General features: G+C 43.6%; 1 protein-coding gene across 5 annotated transcripts in view; it reads left to right on the top strand.

Moving 5' to 3' along the window:
* The window catches only part of OPHN1 (oligophrenin 1), a 116,663-nt gene extending 101,120 nt beyond the window's left edge, over nt 1-15,543 (top strand). For 4 of the 5 annotated variants that reach the window (XM_067548316.1, XM_067548318.1, XM_067548319.1 and 1 more), the window contains 6 exons: nt 4,662-4,809; nt 6,462-6,773; nt 9,566-9,731; nt 11,263-11,313; nt 12,232-12,282; nt 12,839-15,543. In XM_067548316.1, the coding sequence (XP_067404417.1) occupies nt 4,662-4,809; nt 6,462-6,773; nt 9,566-9,731; nt 11,263-11,313; nt 12,232-12,274 (720 nt within the window). In that variant the 3' untranslated portion in view covers nt 12,275-12,282; nt 12,839-15,543. The remainder of the gene's footprint in view (nt 1-4,661; nt 4,810-6,461; nt 6,774-9,565; nt 9,732-11,262; nt 11,314-12,231; nt 12,283-12,838) is intronic. The other variant, XM_067548317.1, reaches the window with a different exon arrangement.
* The last annotated feature ends 1,312 nt before the right edge of the window (nt 15,544-16,855 follow it).

Below are 16,855 nucleotides of genomic sequence, written 5' to 3'. Positions count from 1 at the left end.
GCACTAAAGCAGGGGCCAGAAGCCTCGATCAGGACTGGAGTCTCACTGTGCCAGGTGCTGTACACAAACGTGTGTGTTTACAGATAGCAGCAAGCTGATGTTGATCGTGGCTTTCTCCATTGTGATGAAATGTAGAGTACTCCACTTCCTTATTTGTTAGTGATTTGTCACAATAATACCTGGTATAAATCATTTGGTATTTTGGGGGTGTGGTTTGGAGGAGTATAATTGAGTTTTATGATAAAACGTGAAAAACTGGTCAGCTGCAACATGCAGTACAATGTATTAAGGCCAGATTCATTCCTGGGTAACAGCACCAACTTACTAGTGATGAATTTGGCCCTGTATCTTTACTTAGTGACTTTGATTCCAGAATGTTTCACCGAGAAAGTCTGTCATAGGTTAAAGAGAAGAGGAAAGCTGTAAAGCATGCTTTAAGGCAGAGTAGTTATTGGCCTTTAAGGATGAGGGAGAGAGAGTTCCCATGAGACAGAGCAGCACAAATGAAAAGTGACCCCTATTTATGGGGAGAGGAGAATAAGGCCAAATGTGAAAGAGCATAGTAATTGAGAAGGTGGGTACATGATCAGAGGTAGCCCGGAGATCAAAAGAAAAGAGTGAGTAGTAGATGAGTGTGTTAGGGACTGGAGTAGGATGGATGAATCCATGAAAATTTGAGAACCCGCAGGACAATTTTAGTTGGATTCAGAAATTGACAAGAAGCCAGTGAAAATAATGCACCTTAGTCTCATTACAGTTCATTGAAGCCATTCCCAAGGAAGTTCTCTCAGCTAAACAGCTAATTATTTATAAATTAGAATGCTCAGTTTCTGCGCTACAGCATGGCCTCTCTCTCTTCTCTCTCCTGTGTTGTAGAGCCTGCAGCCCAGATAGTGGCCTGCAGAGGGGAGCCAGGGAAAATGTATGATTACTCTGCCAACTCCAAGATCTGAAAATAAATTTTAATTAAGATAGACCTATGCGCCTTTGCTTTTTATTTTTGCAATAATAAGGGTAAGCTAGTAATGTTTTATTAGACTGAGCTTATAACCGCAGCTTCAGTGTCTAAAATATTGGTAGTTGACATAAGCAAACACTTCAAATGAGTTTGAAGTAGGATAGATGAATTATTTATAGGGTGTGTTATGAAGACTCTAGGGAAAAGGAAATTCATTAAATTGGTTTGGGTAATTATTGCTTCAACAGCTTACATTTCCATGCCCTCTGGAATTAACTCCTGTTGCTTAGGAACTTTAGTGTCTAACACCAAGATTGGGTCAATATCATTATCCTTCTGAATTACGTACATTTGATTTTCATTTCAAAATACACAAACCAAGCAGGACTGGTATCAGCATCTTGGAAAGCTTTGCATGGCTGCATATTTCAGCACAACTTACAAAGCAAGTGATAGGGCCTCTCCTACATTTGACTCGCTGTAGTAATGGTGTGACAGTTAATGCTGGAGGACCGATTCCTCTCCTCCTTTAAGAGCCATGAGGTGACTTTCCTCAGTGCATTGTGGGCAGGAATGAGGTTGGTGTTTCAACAGGTTTTGTGGAACTTGCCTTAGCATTGATCCTTATTCTTGTATTTTAATGACTCCAAAAGTTCTTGCTTTTAAATCATGGGCTAATAGTGCCAAAGAAGCCTCCTTGACATCCAGGCAAAGGGAACACTCTGGACCTTTGTATTCTAGGATGGAGAAAATGTATCCCCATCCGCAAAGGACAGAACCATTGGAGTCAGAGTCTATTAAGCATCAACAGCTGCTTTATGTCACAGAATCTTGAAGGCAAAAGATCCAAAAGCAAGAGATTGGAGTTTGGAAGAGGTTCCTGAATTCTTGCCCTAATTCAGAGAGGCAGCTGTATGCACACAGCTGCAGAGTGTGGAATATTGCTCATGCTGAATACAAAGCGAGATGGAAAAAGTAGGGGACATGCCTAGAACTAATAGATGGCATTTGTACCAAACTGACTGGGGAGTTTGAGAAACGGTTAATGCCACTGAAAATATTACATCCTGTATTTGTATGGTCAGTAATGAGAGTTTGGACTCCGTACTGCTCATGTGCTGGTCTTGTAAGTTAGACCTTTGGGAGTCTGACTGCAGGGATGCCTGGGACCTGTCATCAATTTCATACATTCTGCCAGGTCTTCATGACCCAAGAAGATTCAAGAAAAAAGAAGCTGGAGAGTGTTACACTGTCTCATCCCACTTGCTTGGCCTCACATCATTTCTCTTGGTTTGAAAGAGGAAGGAAATCAATTTTCTAAAAGAAAATATTATTTTATACAGTGGAAAAAGTGATTATTTCTTCTAAAACATCCCTGAACGACTCCCCAAAAATCCCCTAACCAAAAACAAGTGCAGAACGGGCAGTGGCCCAGCATGTTTCCCCACCTTAGTGAGAATGTCCCCTCTCCAGTGACAAGGTGGTTCAATCTCCGTGCTTCATTCACTTGCTATTCTTTCTGCCAATGCTGCTAGCAAAGGTGTCAGTTATGAAGTTTTATTATGATTGGGATTCCTGTCCGTGACCAGTAACCCATTCCACACCGGTCACCTAACTGTCAGATTGTAATGATTTTTGGTCGCTATCAACCCATGCCGAGTTTAGATCAGTGATCTAAAAAGGAACATCTCTGTATCCCATTACAATTGCCCTGGGCCATCCATTCCCTGCCTATACAATAATATAGCATTTAGGGTGCAATTCAATCCTCCGTAATGTCAGTGGAAAGAATTCAATAGCAGTCAGATTGGGGCCTTCCTATAGTATTTTATGTCTTCAGAAGCCTGTCCAAAGGTTAATTAATGCTTCTTCAACTGTGAAGAAAGCACTTGAATGAATGAGAACAGCTAAAGTAAAACCAATCCAAGTCAGAAGTAAGGGCTGGATGACCAGTATGACAGGGAATCAGATTTATTAATCAACAATTGTTTAGGCCAAATTAGTAACTGAGATAACTTGAGTGCAAACAATGCCCTGTATCTCAGAGCAGCCATGGATCTGAGGGTTTCTTTTGATGCTAGTGTGGGGGTTATTTGAATGTTTCTGTAGAAAATTAAATTTGTTCTTGTCAGCAAAACTAGTCCGTTCTCACTAACTGTCTGTTTGAGGCATGGTTAATGTGCCCCATCGTCACATGCTAAGGCAGGTTTTATCTATAATTTTTTTACTGCATTGTCTGGTTTAGCATTTTAGTGTTTGAAGTGGGTGTGTGCAAAGATGCATAACAGGAAATCTGTCTACAAAAAAAGTCCAGACCAAGAGACACAGCAGCCTGCTGAGTACAGTTAGTAATGCACAGCTTTCCCCAAAGCTCAGTGGTTATACTGAGTGTAAGTACAGCATCTGGCAGATCCTCAGCCCTGCTCCAGCACCTTTGTTCTGCCCTTGTGCTGCAGAGGGACCAAAAAGCTGGTATAAGCAAATAGCTGGGGATTTGCCCAGCATAGAAGAATTCCTGGGTCCTGTAGGACTGTCCGTAGCCAGCTCATATGCTATTCCACCTCCTAGCCGTGGTGTAGAGAGGATGTTGGCAGTTTCTTGGGAGGAAGGGGGCATGACCAGAGCATTCTTGCACTATAGTGGTCCCTGGCTCGCCTACCAGCCCGATGGGGGCAGAGGGAATGAGATACAGTCAGCCAGCATAGTTTAGAGCAACCCAAAGACAGCTCTAAACTAAGTTGGGGAAAGTGTAAAATTAACTCCAGGATTGCTGAGCTGCAGATGACTCCTTTGCAGCTCCCCCAGTTCTTATTGGACATAGTTTAGGACCGATCTCTAGCTGCGTACTTTATCTCAGTAAGCTGTATTTTCTAGAGGTAACAGTGTCCCTCATTACCCTGCTCTTGAGTTCCATGGCTTTGGTCTGGGGTGTGTTTGGAAGTGTGCTGGTGCTGGGAATGCCTTCCAGACCTCTAGACGTTTTTAAACCATTGCTTGAAGCATCAAGTGAGTGATATGGGAGGGAAGGAGTGGTGGCAATCACATTTCTTACTTAACTTCACAAGGGGAATCACCTGATGGTCTGCTGGGACCAGGCGGAAATGACTGGACTTATCATTAGCAGGACTAAAGGATAGAGAAGGCAAAATGTAGCTGCTCTGTCCTTTGAAAAGGAAGTGTGACTCCTGATCATAGCAGGAGCTTTGCAAGAAATCCACAGATGCCGCTTACCTGATTAACATTGCATAGCCGACGACAACAGTAATAAGAGGTTGTCCTTCTGTAACACTTTCCAGTCCTTTACAAATAGCAATAAATAGATCCTCACAACACCCCCGGGAGGGAGGGAAATAACAGAATCCCAATTTTACGGGGGGAAACCGAGGCACGGAGGAGCCAACTGAATTTCCCAAGGTCACACGTGCATGTCGCTGTCCAAGTCAAGAGTGGAACCTCAGTCTCTTGGCTCCTAGTTCTGTGCTTTAATCCAAGATCATTCTTCCTTCCTGTTCAGAGCTCTGAATCTTGATGTCAAATGTAGCCCATATGAGGATGTATCCTCATTAAATATCTCTTTGACTAAGTGGCTCAGTGGAAACCCCAGGAGCTTGGCCTGGTCGGCCCAGGATAACGAGTGCCAATAAGTAGCAATAGAGCAGAGGATCAATTGAAATCATATCCTTCTAAATCACTTTTCCTACAGATCTACTCCAGCCCACCTGAGGACAGTGCTGCCCCCCCAGTGCCTCCTCCCAGGGTAGCTGCCCGAAGGCACAAACCCATCACAATATCCAAGCGCCCGCTGAGGGAAAGACCTGTCTTTTATGGTGGTTCCGTGGAAGAAAACGAAGGTCAGTTCAGCTATTCTCTGACACCTCCTCAGTCTCCAGCTTTCACATTTCTCTTGTCAGCACTGTACGTTGGAACCCAGCTTCTCACTCTTTGTGGGGAGGAATTTGAAACTGCAGCCGCATTGTCACATTTCCTAGGGCTTTAACGTGTGGGGCGGGAAGTTGTGTTGCTTGGGGTTTTTGTTTCCCCTGGTAGAAAGTGGAAGGAAAACAAATATCTGCTCTTAGACTGCATCTGATCCAACTACCTTGGGAGCTGGGTTTTCTCGTAGCTTGCTACTTCAGAGAGCTAAATTAAATGCACAGCTCTTCCAATGAAAGGAGCTCACTGTTCCACAGAGAAGAGTGCAGAGTAATGTAAACAAGTAAATAGATTCCAAAAATAAAAGTATCTTCTCTAGCACAGCGTGTGATATGCAGAGCTAATGTGGATTCCAGCAGTGCTGAGCCCCTGAATAGTCAAGATAAGCAGATCAGTGCTTCCTTTATACTGTGTGCTGTACGAAACTCACTACTGGGAGAACTCGTGGTGATGCCTGGGCCACTGTGAATTTCGGGTGAATCATGTGAGGCACCACAAGAAAAACATTTAGAGCGAGAAATTGAGTCATTGCTTAACAAGCCCCGATTAAAGCATTTCCCTGCCAAAGCTCTACTGTTCAATTTATTTTGTTGGTAAGTATTTACTAATACAAAAGGACACTGCTGTCCTGTTGAAGGGGCACTGTCAACTAATCATGCTTCTAATCATGCTTCTGCCTGCAAATGTTTTACCAGTTGTTGTTGCAAGTTACTCCTAAAATCATGACTTGTTACTCCTGTCGCTGAAAAGGATTAGGAAGAAATAGTTTCTCTGTTTTGTTTTCAGTTTTTTACTTTGTGCCTTTGACAATACTTTGGACTTGAGCTTGCAAGTTGCTGAACATTTGGCCCAATCTACCAATTCACTGAAGCGTGTGCTTAACTTTACGCATTAGAGTAGTCCCTGAAGGTTGGTGGACCTGCTCAGCTACTGAAGGTTAAACTTGTGCTTAAATGTTTGCTGAATCCGGGACAGAGTGTTCAGCACCTTGCAGGACTGAGCCGGTCGTGCAGTCAGTTTCACTATTGTGCACCCCGTTGTTTGTGTGGGTCTTTCACCCAGCAACAGGGAAAATAAAAACATTTGCAAAACTGTGAAAACCTAGTAGTAAAACCACAAAAACTGTCAAGGGGATTCATAGGCAAGTGTATTACCAGTAACGACCTTTTTTTTTTTTTTTTTTTTTTTTTTTTTTTTTTTTTTTTTTGGAAAATTGACTAGGAAATTGAAGTCAACAGTGTCCCTCTAAGAATCATAGATTTTAAAAGTACATCAGTAGATTTCCTTTTCTCACTTGCTAACACTTTAGATTAGTGAAACTGAAATGGGGCTTCATGTCACTTATTTCTCACTACCAGTGCAAGCTGCTTACCTTTTGCACTGCACTCCGTGTGGGCAGCGAAAGCAGACCAGTCCGGTTTGCTTATTTCTAGTTACTGTCACGGCGAGCCTGATTTTCAGAGTCACTGAGGGCAGTGAGTGCTGAGTGATACTTGTGGAAAATCAGGCCCTGTGTGTCTCAGGATTTCATGTGATATGTATATTTATTCCCTTTTCCTTTGGTTCCCAGGTGATAGTCATGACCAGACTCCTAACGGCTCCATCATCTCTAATAGCACAGAAACCCCCAAGCCACTACATCGCAGCAGGCTGCCTACACAGAGAGCAGGGGAGACTGATCCTGGGCGGCCTGGCTCAGATAGCAAGTTTGAACAGTACTCTGAGGTGGATGTGGGAAAGCTGGTGGTCAAGCTGCAGGATGGGGGAGCTAAGTTTGGCAACAAGGCTGCAAACGGAGTGGTGGCTGGCACTGCTGCTTTAAAGACCTCCATTCTCCATTCTAAGAGGCCTGCTCCCAGGCCTGTGATATATGGCAAGGAGGGTGAGTTTTCTGCTTTAGGAAGTCTCCCACACACCGATCTCAGCTGGCCTTGGATGAAACTCTCACCCATTTTGCTGCACTGCAGAAATCGCAACCAGACACCCCAAGTGTTTTGCGTTTTGTCAGACTGCAGAGGAAGGAGGTTGGCTGAGGGAGCTGCTATTTTTGCCACCTGTGCCTCTTTTCCTGCAGTTCAACAATAAGGGACCTGAGATCAAAATCCTTGTAAGCCAGAGATGGGCCCCAAATGGACCACTGGATCTGAACCCTCCTCCTTCTGAGGATGTTCTGATCCAGATCCAAACATCATGGGTACAGCCCGTTTTTATGACAGACAGGTGTGTAAGTCAGCCTGTCGCTTACCGATGGAAGAAAGGACATACATGGACCTATCCCATTTCAGAGTTTGCATAGCAATGCTGATATTGCAGCCTAGACTTCTGAAGTATTAGAGTTGGCATGGACACAAGACATAGTGGAAACTAATGAAAGGGTTCGGTCTTTATATTTGGCAATCACACAGTGTCCCAATGGACTATAAAATCAGAATTCAAATCTGAATAGAAATGATTCAGAACCATCTAAGATGAGTGCTTTAGATATTGAAAACTTGACAGACTTGAACAACTCAAAATGCTTTTAGCTGTTTAGACAGTATGCTCGCATTTTGTATTCCTCTCAGTGCAGACAAAGAAAATCAATGAAGTCACTTTTACTTTTTCTTCTAGTCAGTTTCACTTTCAGATTCTTGGTACTGCAATTCTGCATTGAATACATAACAGGGAAAGGTTTATTTCAGCTGTTTCCATTGGAATTTTTAAAAAGTCAAGGCAGCATTTCTATTTAGCACCAATTTTATAAAAAACACAAACCTTTTTTCCTTTGGTAATTTAAAAGAAACGGTTTGAGACCAAATTTAAATTGACATTGTCCATTTAAAGTACATAAAGGAAGGTGTGGTACTTTGCTAAGATGTACAGATCATGCCAATGAAATGGTTGTTTATAAGAAAGAAAGATAATTGTTTTGTGCATTCTGACAGCTCTTCCTGTGTTCATGCTATTGCTGGATCAGTTGCTTTCATACCCTACTAGCCCTCACAGTCCCACTTTAGAAAAGAAAGTGCTTGTGCTCACTTCTGGGTATAATAAATAGAAAGCGTAACAAGTGTTGGGTTGGTAGCATTCTCATAAAGTTAATTTGAATAACACCGCTGTTCTCATTTAAATTTGACCTGTGACAGAAATCTGCTTTTCGTGTAATAAGCTGATTTTTACAGTTGGAAGTTGGTGAATATTACCAGCTATTTAGCATTTGAGTGTATTGTGTTGTTACTGTGTAACACATTGCATCTCTATAGTGTGTCCGATGTATCACACATTGACAGACTAGGCCAATGTGATCTTTGGCTGTATAAACAGGGAATCGCAAGCAGGAGTAGGGAGTTTATATGACATCTGTATTTGACACTGATTCAACCACTACTGGAATATTGTCTCCAATTTGGTGTCCATAATTCAAGAAGGGTGTTGAAAAATTGGAGAGGGTTCAGAGAAATTCAAGAGAATGATTAAAGGATTAGAAAACATGCTTTATGGTGAAAGACTCTAGCAACTCAATCTATTTAACTTATCAAAAAGAAGGCTATGCGGTAAATATGATCCCAATTTATAAGTACCTACATGTAGAACAGAAATTTGATAATAGAGGGTTCCTTGGTCTACCATACAAAGGTATAACAAAATTGAGTGGCTGGAAGTTGAAGCTAGACAAATTCAGATTAGAAATAAATCATAGATTTTTAACAGTGAGGACAATTAACCATTGCAACAGTTTACCAAGGATTGTGGTGCACTCTCCATCACTGGAAACTTTTAAATCAAGATTGGATAATTTTCTAAAAGATACATAGTCAAGTTCTAACAGGAATTAATTCAAGGCAGTCCTATGGCCTGTGTGATATAGGAGATCAGACTAGATGATCACAATGTGTCTTCTCATTTCATATCACTCAAAATACTTCACAGAGAAGTTGGGTAGTGAGTTGGATGGTGAGATGGGAAGACGAAGAATGAAGTAGTGTCTCAGAGGAAGGAGAGAGAAAGTGTTTTGGAGAGATTGAGCAGCACAAATGAAAGAGCATCTTTCCCCATAATCTTCTGCCTGGTTGCAAGACAAGGTAAAGGATGCAGGAGGCCAAAATAGGAGGAGTGCAGTGACTGAGCAGGGACACGGTCAATAACAGGTTGGAGAGTTTTGGTTGAGCAGGGCCATGGAGAGTTTTGAAAAGTAAGAGGGCAGTGTTCAGCTGGATTCAAAGATCGATAGGAAGCCAGGTCAAGGAACTCCGAGTGGGAGGGATGGGAAGCTGGTGAAGGGAATGGAAGATGCATGGGGCAGGAGAAATATAGTCTAACTTCCTGAAATAAAGGCCTAGTATGAAGTTTGGAGAAACAGGCTCAAGAAGGTCCCAAGAGGGAATTGCAATAATCTCAGGTATGACTCAGCGTTAGAATTTAAGCAACTGCTTCCTGATTCCGTAGAGAAGCATGGAACCTGTTTTCCATTGGAAAAGCTCGTGGTTAGTTTTCCATCTCAAATAATTCAATAATAGCCACAGAGCCATTGAACAGGGTCTTTTTGCTGTGAAACAGTAACGTCTGCCTCTGTTTGTTCTGTTAGATTCCCCTGCTGCCCCTCCCTTTAACTAGCCTGAAACATCTGCCTCTCCACAATCTTTTGCTCCCACTCCAAAGCATTGTTGACAGCGTTTATAATCTTCAACCTTTCAGGTGAGTATGACAGCTTCTCTAAAGTGCGATCCCCGGGAGATAAGCCAGTGATAACACGGCCCCCAGTAAGACCTCCAGACCCTCCTTGCAGAGCTCCCACATCCCAGAAGCTGGAGCAGAAGCCTGAGCCGATAGCGGGAAGAGCAGAGGAAATGCCGTCGTCTGTGTAAGTAGGAAACAGCCCAGCAGGAGTCCATTCTTAGCAGTCAAGGGATTTGGAGAATGTACAGAAGGAATGGGATTAAGCCTGGGAGACTCAGTCATAGCAGCAGCTGCCACTTTCCAGTGCTACATGGGAGAGGAAAATGAGAGATGATAAAAGCCAGATGATGGAACAAGTAAAATGAAACCATGAGCCTTTTCTAGCATAGTCACAGGGACTCCATTTGCTCCACCGTATCCTCTGTTGTGTCCAGTAACAATGGAGTGAAAAACCTCTAACCGCTTCCTGATGAACAAGTCACACAAAAGAACAAACTTTCCAAGAAAGGGTTGATGTGACTTGTATTTGTTCTAAGCAAAATGAGAGGGAAGTTTACCACTAGTTAAACTGAGCTCTGCACTCAAATTTCACTCAAGTTATAACTGGACAACAATCACATTGGAGTCAATGGGATTGTTCCTGTATAAAGAATGACTAAGGATCTCAAGATTTCGCCACTGACTCCAGTGGGAATTTGGCTTGAAGAAGGGCTTTCAAGTGTGATCAGCAAATAATTCACTCTGGGCAGCCAGTGATGTCATACAATAATTGAGCTTACATTTTTCGTTACTCTGTCATCTTGCCGGGGCCTGACACTGACAGTGGCTGCCTGATATTTTATCATGGACCTTTATGCTGGTATTTCTTCCCCTCCACTAGATATTGCTGGGTCATAGGTTTGAGATTTCTACCCTCCAAGACCCCACATACCCCACCGCTGATGACTTGCGGTGATGAAATATTATTTGGGACCACATTAATCCATTCAAATACCACAAAAGCCGATGAAGTGTCATGCTCTCCATGGAACAAGAGATGCAATACCAAATTGTCACCGCAGGGCACGGGGAATGCAGTGTCCTTTGTTCTGAGAGGAGCAGAGTCTGAATTCCCCATGCATTGTGCCCACACTCTTGACATGGACAATGTCTCTGGTAAAGCCCTGCTTGATTTGGTGAATAACGGTCAGTTAAGCAGTGTTATGTGCTTGATCCAGATCCTGCAATTTGCATTCCTTACTCAGATCCAACTTCTGTTGGTTTCAGTGGGCCTCATGGCTGAGGGACAACTGCAAAGGCTTGGCCTGTTATTGTTAATCATTTGCTGTGATTCTTTTTTGTTACAATTAAAATATGAAGCCAAGTCTGTGGTAAGTCCAATGGAAATCATAGATCATAAAATTAAGGATACAGGGGTTAAAGGTTTTTAAGCCAGTGCGAAGGGTTTTAGGCCATCAGGCTGCATGCAAAAAGACATCATCTCTGCCAGCAAGCTGTCAGAACTGTCTCAGGCAAGAGCAAGACAAGAGGGGTGAGAGCAGAAATAGCGTCTCTGCAGACCAGAGAAGGATACTGGTAGGGTAGGAGACTATTGTTGACCATACTCAGTGTCTTCCTCCCTCTCTAAATAATTGTTCCTTGACACAAATTGTGTCTCACTAAGTAACTGCCTTATCATGAGAGAACTTAAAGAACCTTGCTGGTTTTGTTTGCAGAGTGGCCTCCAGAACAAAGTTCTTCGAGACAGCTTCCCGGAAGACAAGCAGGTAAGAGACGCCAGGAACTAAGGTGTTTGCTTACAAAAACACACACACAAACAAAAGAGCCTGAACTCAGCACAGAAGTGACCCTGTGAATCACAGGTGGGCAGCGCAGGCTGGAGACCCCCATCTGGTTCTTTCCTGGACTTCAATATTTTGGGGTACAGAGGTGTTTTCCAACCAGAACACTGGATCCAGACAAGCCAGACTTTGGGGTCTTCATAATCTAGATTTGGATTTGAATTTTGTGGTTTGAGCTCACATCTGCTATGTAATAAATATTTACTTGGATCATCGTGTTGTTGTGAGTTCAGCTCGAGGCCAGTGTATTGGGTGGTTTGTTCTATTTCACAATAACCAGTACCTGAAAAGCTTAGAATCATCAAAAAGATGAGACTGATGGGTTCCTTGAATTTGTCCTCTAGTAAGTGCAGGGTGTAACCTCCTTCTACAGGATTAGACATCAAACTGACATTACACATAATCGATTTTCAGTTGGAACTCCACCATTAACTGATACGATGGCTTTGGAGGGAGCGTGAGAACTTCTTGGCGGAGGGGGTGGTGGTGGCAGGGTTTGAATTAGATGCAGTTCACTCTTTCTCGCTGCTGTAAATTTAGCTCTGAGCAGTACCTGTGCGTGCAGGCTTCATCTCCCCATTCTCATAGATCACCAGCACCACGGTTTGGTTTTTTTGGCTTGCACCAGAAGCACAATCATGGCTGTGTGTAGATCTTTGAGAGAGTGACAGATGTTGGACCTCTCTTAGCGATGCTTATGGTTTCCTTGCCTAGTGTACTGAGCAATATACATTAATCTTGCCTGCCATCCCATTCCTCGCTGTAGATTTAGGGCCCTGATTTTAGGCTTGTTTATTAAATTGATTTTCTTTCTCTCTCTTCCCCTACCCCCCTCACTCATAGTTCATCATCACCGCAAGGCAGACTTCCGAGTGATGAGAGCTGAGGCTAAAGGTACGTGTCTGTCACAGAAAGCAACCAATTGCATCATTTTAACTTGGCTTCAGCAGACTAGGTGGGAGGGCGGCCAATGGAGGTAGCTGGGAGTCTGTAAGGAGACACTGATAGTGGCCTCCTCTCCCCTTCTCCTGCAGAAGAGTTGGAAGGAGAGGCCACCAGAAGTGGCCCATTTTCTCTCTCCTATTGCAGTGTAGCAGGGCCAGGTAAACCAGTGACAGCCTGTTCCCTGACTGCCATGTAATCCACTATTCCATGGCATGGATTCCACTGGAACTTGCTGCTGAAGCTGCTGCCTGTTTTCTGTGAATCCTGGCTCTATGGTCACTACTATTTTGTCCTACTGGCCTTTAAGGTAGAGAAGTGTGTGCTTGAGTACTTGTTGTGAGCGGCCACCCGCAGAGTTCCTGGCCAGGTATGAACAACCCCAGAAATTGGGCACGTTTGGTTCAGGCTTGTTTCTAAGAGTTAAATGGTCGATCTGTATTTGCCACCACTGACTGTCGCACTGTTCCGTGTTTGCTAATTTCACCTGATTGTTTTCTTCTTTCAGACTTTTAACTACCTAAACCTGGCTGGCTCCAGGAGATTTTCTCCCCTTCTGTAACGGACTCCCCTGCTCCTCAGACTGTTTCAATCTGTGTGACGTGATCCTGGAGTGCAGCTGTCCTGTTGGACACTGACTGTGGAGCATACCATTGTGAATAGCTCCTGGGGTTACAAGAGAGGGGGGTGAAATAGGAGGAAGACCCAGATCTTGTCCTTATTAAATTAAATGTTTGTTTTGTGCCATTTTTCTCCAGCTCCACTAGCTCCTGCCATGGGCAGCGTGTAAAGGACTCTTGTCATTTCTACATAGGCTGATAAACCATGGGTCTGACAGAGTGGTGAGAGCAGACCTAATCTACAGAACAGGGTGGAGGGCAGGCCACGGAAGGAATAGCAGAGAGTATTGAAAGCAATCTCCCCTCCAACCCTTTGGAAATTCCATCCTGGAAAGATATTGAGCTTCGATGGATGTGCAGCCAAAACACAAGCGACCAATGCCCAGGGCTGACATCTGAATCAGACCCTTTTGCCATGGAAATTTCTTGCCATTGACATGTTTTAAAGAAAAAACATTTTGTGTGCTAAGTAAACCATATTGTGGTGTTTCAGTGGCTAACGCAGCAGTGTATATTCTAAGAACACTGCTAGTGCTTGGGGGGGAATTGTCCTACCTTGCTTTAAGGGAGTTCTCTTTAGCCCATACTTGGCTGCCTCCGTTCAGAGAAGCAGATCTCCATGTGCTAGTAAACATAGCCGCACTTGGGGTTTTGTGAGAATTTAAACACATGGAAGCAGCTTGCATCTGAAGTCAGGATTTGTGTGAACGACACTTGCTGGGATCAGCAACCACCAGAAAAAGAGACTTGGAGACACTGCAGAAACCTGAAAATGGCAAGAGCTTCTGTGCCATTGGGCCTTACTCAGGTCTCATTTAGTCCTGTTTCCATTTGACATGGCTGTAAGTGAGAAGAGTATCAGTCCTATTACGTTTATTCTCCTTTTGCCAGTGCTTGGGGGGATGATACTCACTGAATAAGGGACAAAAAGAAGAGAGCATTTGTGAGGAGCACCTTTTTTCCTCAGCAGTGGCCTGTGTTAAACCATGGAAGGGGGATGTGTTTCTCCTACCTGTGGCTGCTGTTAATATCTCTGTTAACCATATGTTCTGGTTCCACTGAAGGCCAGTGTGAGGGGCATACAGTGAGCTGTGCCAGTGTTCAGTCTCCCTACCTTCCCCCACAGACCTGAAGCAGCACCTTGCTCACTTCTGATCTTCCTTCTGTCCTGCAAGTGTCCCTGAGCCAGTGGTCAGGTAGGCAGGTGCCTTTGTGGAGCTGCTCCCCTGATTTCCCGTTGCTTGGAAGAAGAGGCTCCATGTTACTACAAACACCCTTCTATAAAGTCTGGGTCTGGAACCGAAGCAAACCTCCACGCCACGTATTCCAGCTGTGCCTGGCGTACAAATAGTGACTCGCCAAAGGACCACTGCAGAACGTGCAGATCGCGGATGCTTTCAGAGCTGTCCTTGTCGCCTGTCTTTGTGTGCAGCTAATGTGAAATCCTGCCTTATTAATTAATGTAATTCTGGGTTTTGATAGAAAGGACAGTGATATGGGAATGGTATGACTGTTCCCTTAAACTGCAGTACTGTGCTCAGAGCTGAAGGTGGGCTTGTAGCAGTGGCAAATAAAGGGGGCTTTTAAAAAAGTGATGTAAACATCTATATTATATCATGCACATCAGTGTGGCTGGGATTTCAAAGTATGTAATTAGCCAGTCCTGTTCCTCCGTGACATGCTCTTTTGATTAAAAAAATCATTATAAATATAAAAAAAGTAACTTTTTCCTTAGGTGAAGTTGTTAAAAATGCACAAAGATAAGATGGTCCAACTGCAAATGTGTTTAATGGAAACTGAAAGTTAGTGATACAGTGCTTTCATCTATAGAATTGCACTAATCTTGTGGGGAATCTTCTCCAGAGGCTATGGACCAGTATCATCTGGTATCAGTGGAGCTGCACTTTTCTTAATCCAGATCTGAATTTTGCCCTGACTGTCTCTCCACAGAAGGGAGGACACAAAACCACCATTCTGCCCCTAAGACATTAGCCACCGTTTTGGGTGGGTGGGTGGGAATGTGTTTGTGGCAGTCACCCCACTCCTGGTCATCAGACAACATTTCCAAAAGTGCCCTCTAATTTTGGGTGCCCAATTTTGAGAAACCTTGGATTTGGGTTTCCAAAAGTGCTTAGCACCCAAAATTCCTGAAGTCAAAAGGAGCTGCAAAAGCTCAGCAGCATTAAAACCCAGGCCCCAAGAATCTAAATTTAAGACACTCAAATGCAAAGACACCCAGAAGCTAAGGCCCTTTTGAAAATGTGACTTAACCACAGCAATTGTACTGATAAATCTTGTATACACAGAAGGAAATAAAGCAACTGAGCCAGGTTCGTTTGTCCTGCAGAAGATCTCTGTGGGGTGGTTATGGGGGAGGAATTGCTATTTGTCAGTGGGGAAAAGAACACGACTCCTCAGGGAAAATGGGTTGTTTTTCAAATTTCTATTAAATTTTAAACAATGGAGAGCAGCAGCTAATTAAACACACTTCACCCTGTCCTTTTAAATTCAGCTGTCGTGTATGTCTGTGTTCTCTTTCTCCATAAGCCCAGCTGCATGCTGGGATGAGTTTAATATGTAAGGTCCTGCAGTATGAGTCTTTGGGAGCCCGTTCCCTCTTGCCTGAGACCATGAACAAAGCAACTGGAAGAAGCATTGTTGATCTCAGTTTCAAGGCACCATGTGACATCAACCATCTGAGTCATTTTTGTCTTGTAAAAAGGTTAGATTAGCTGTGATGTTTAAGTTTCCATCAAGTAAAAACCCAGGACACATGTCCTTCAAGGTGGCTGTGCTCTCCCTTTTTTTAATTGTACAAACTTTATTTAAAAAGCTTTAATCCTCCAGGCTTCATCAGACTCCTAAAGTCTTTGCACATTCTGATATGGCTCACAGAAAGTGGAAATGGAGCAGACCTAACAAGCCCCCATCTAGTCCATCTCCTACCAGTGTAAAGGTGTGGTCCCTATTTGTCCCTTTTACAAATGCAGTGTGTGGTCTAGTAGAGAAGTCCCAAATGCTGGGACTTCCACCAATCCCCATAGGAAAACATTCTACAATACAGTGAGGTTTTTGTTTTGTTTTTCCCTATTTCCTATAAATTCTTCTTTCCTTAATTTCATCCCGTTACCATCTTAGACATAATTCGTAGCACCCTCCATAAATAAAGCCTCTTCCTCCAAGGGAGGGCATTATACAACTGTATGAAAACAACGGAGTGTTTTGACACTGAACTGAATGTGGCAGAAGCCACGGATGAATTTTGTGCTCGCTTTTCACATGCAGACCAAGCTTGGGGGGGTGTGTGTAGAGGTCACCACAGGGGGTGCGAGGGGAGAAAAGCAGCCTGCAGTGTTAGCACCCACCTAGAACCCAGTCAAGATCAACAGCATTGACTGTTAATTTTGTAAGATGACCAAATTCCAGTGCCACGCTCCAGCCAGAGAAAGCTAAAGTGGAGAGATGAATCTATTTTAATAACTGTTAAGGGGGCATTAGGTTCAAACAGCTCCCAGAAACGGAGGAGCAAAGACAAAAAGGTGATTTTTGTATGTGTGTATGAAAATGCTCCCCTCCCAGTTAACACCCAAGGGGACCTCCTTTCCAGGGGACAGTTAACACCTAGGGGGACCTCCACTCCAGGGGACAGGTTTTCCTTAGCAAAAGGCTTTTAATTTCATCCCGGAAAGTTTATAACTAGAGATGGACCTGAACCAAAACCCCAGATCTGCTTGTGTTTGAACTTTGGATCTTGCTCTGAACTGGGAATCTGAAGCTCATCTCTTTTTCTACAGCCTTTTTCTTTTGCGGTGCTCGTTTTTCCTCTCACTTTGGTTACAGCAGGCAGCCTCAGTTGGCTCGAGTGTTCTTCAGACATAATTTGCCCGATTGAGCCCTGTAAGGGG

This window comes from Emydura macquarii, unplaced genomic scaffold (assembly GCF_026122565.2).
Source record: "Emydura macquarii macquarii isolate MOO-44397 ecotype Brisbane River unplaced genomic scaffold, CSIRO-AGI_Emac_v2 contig_1253, whole genome shotgun sequence".
Classification (NCBI taxonomy): Eukaryota; Metazoa; Chordata; order Testudines; family Chelidae; genus Emydura; species Emydura macquarii.
This window is presented reverse-complemented; position numbering and strand designations above follow the sequence as displayed.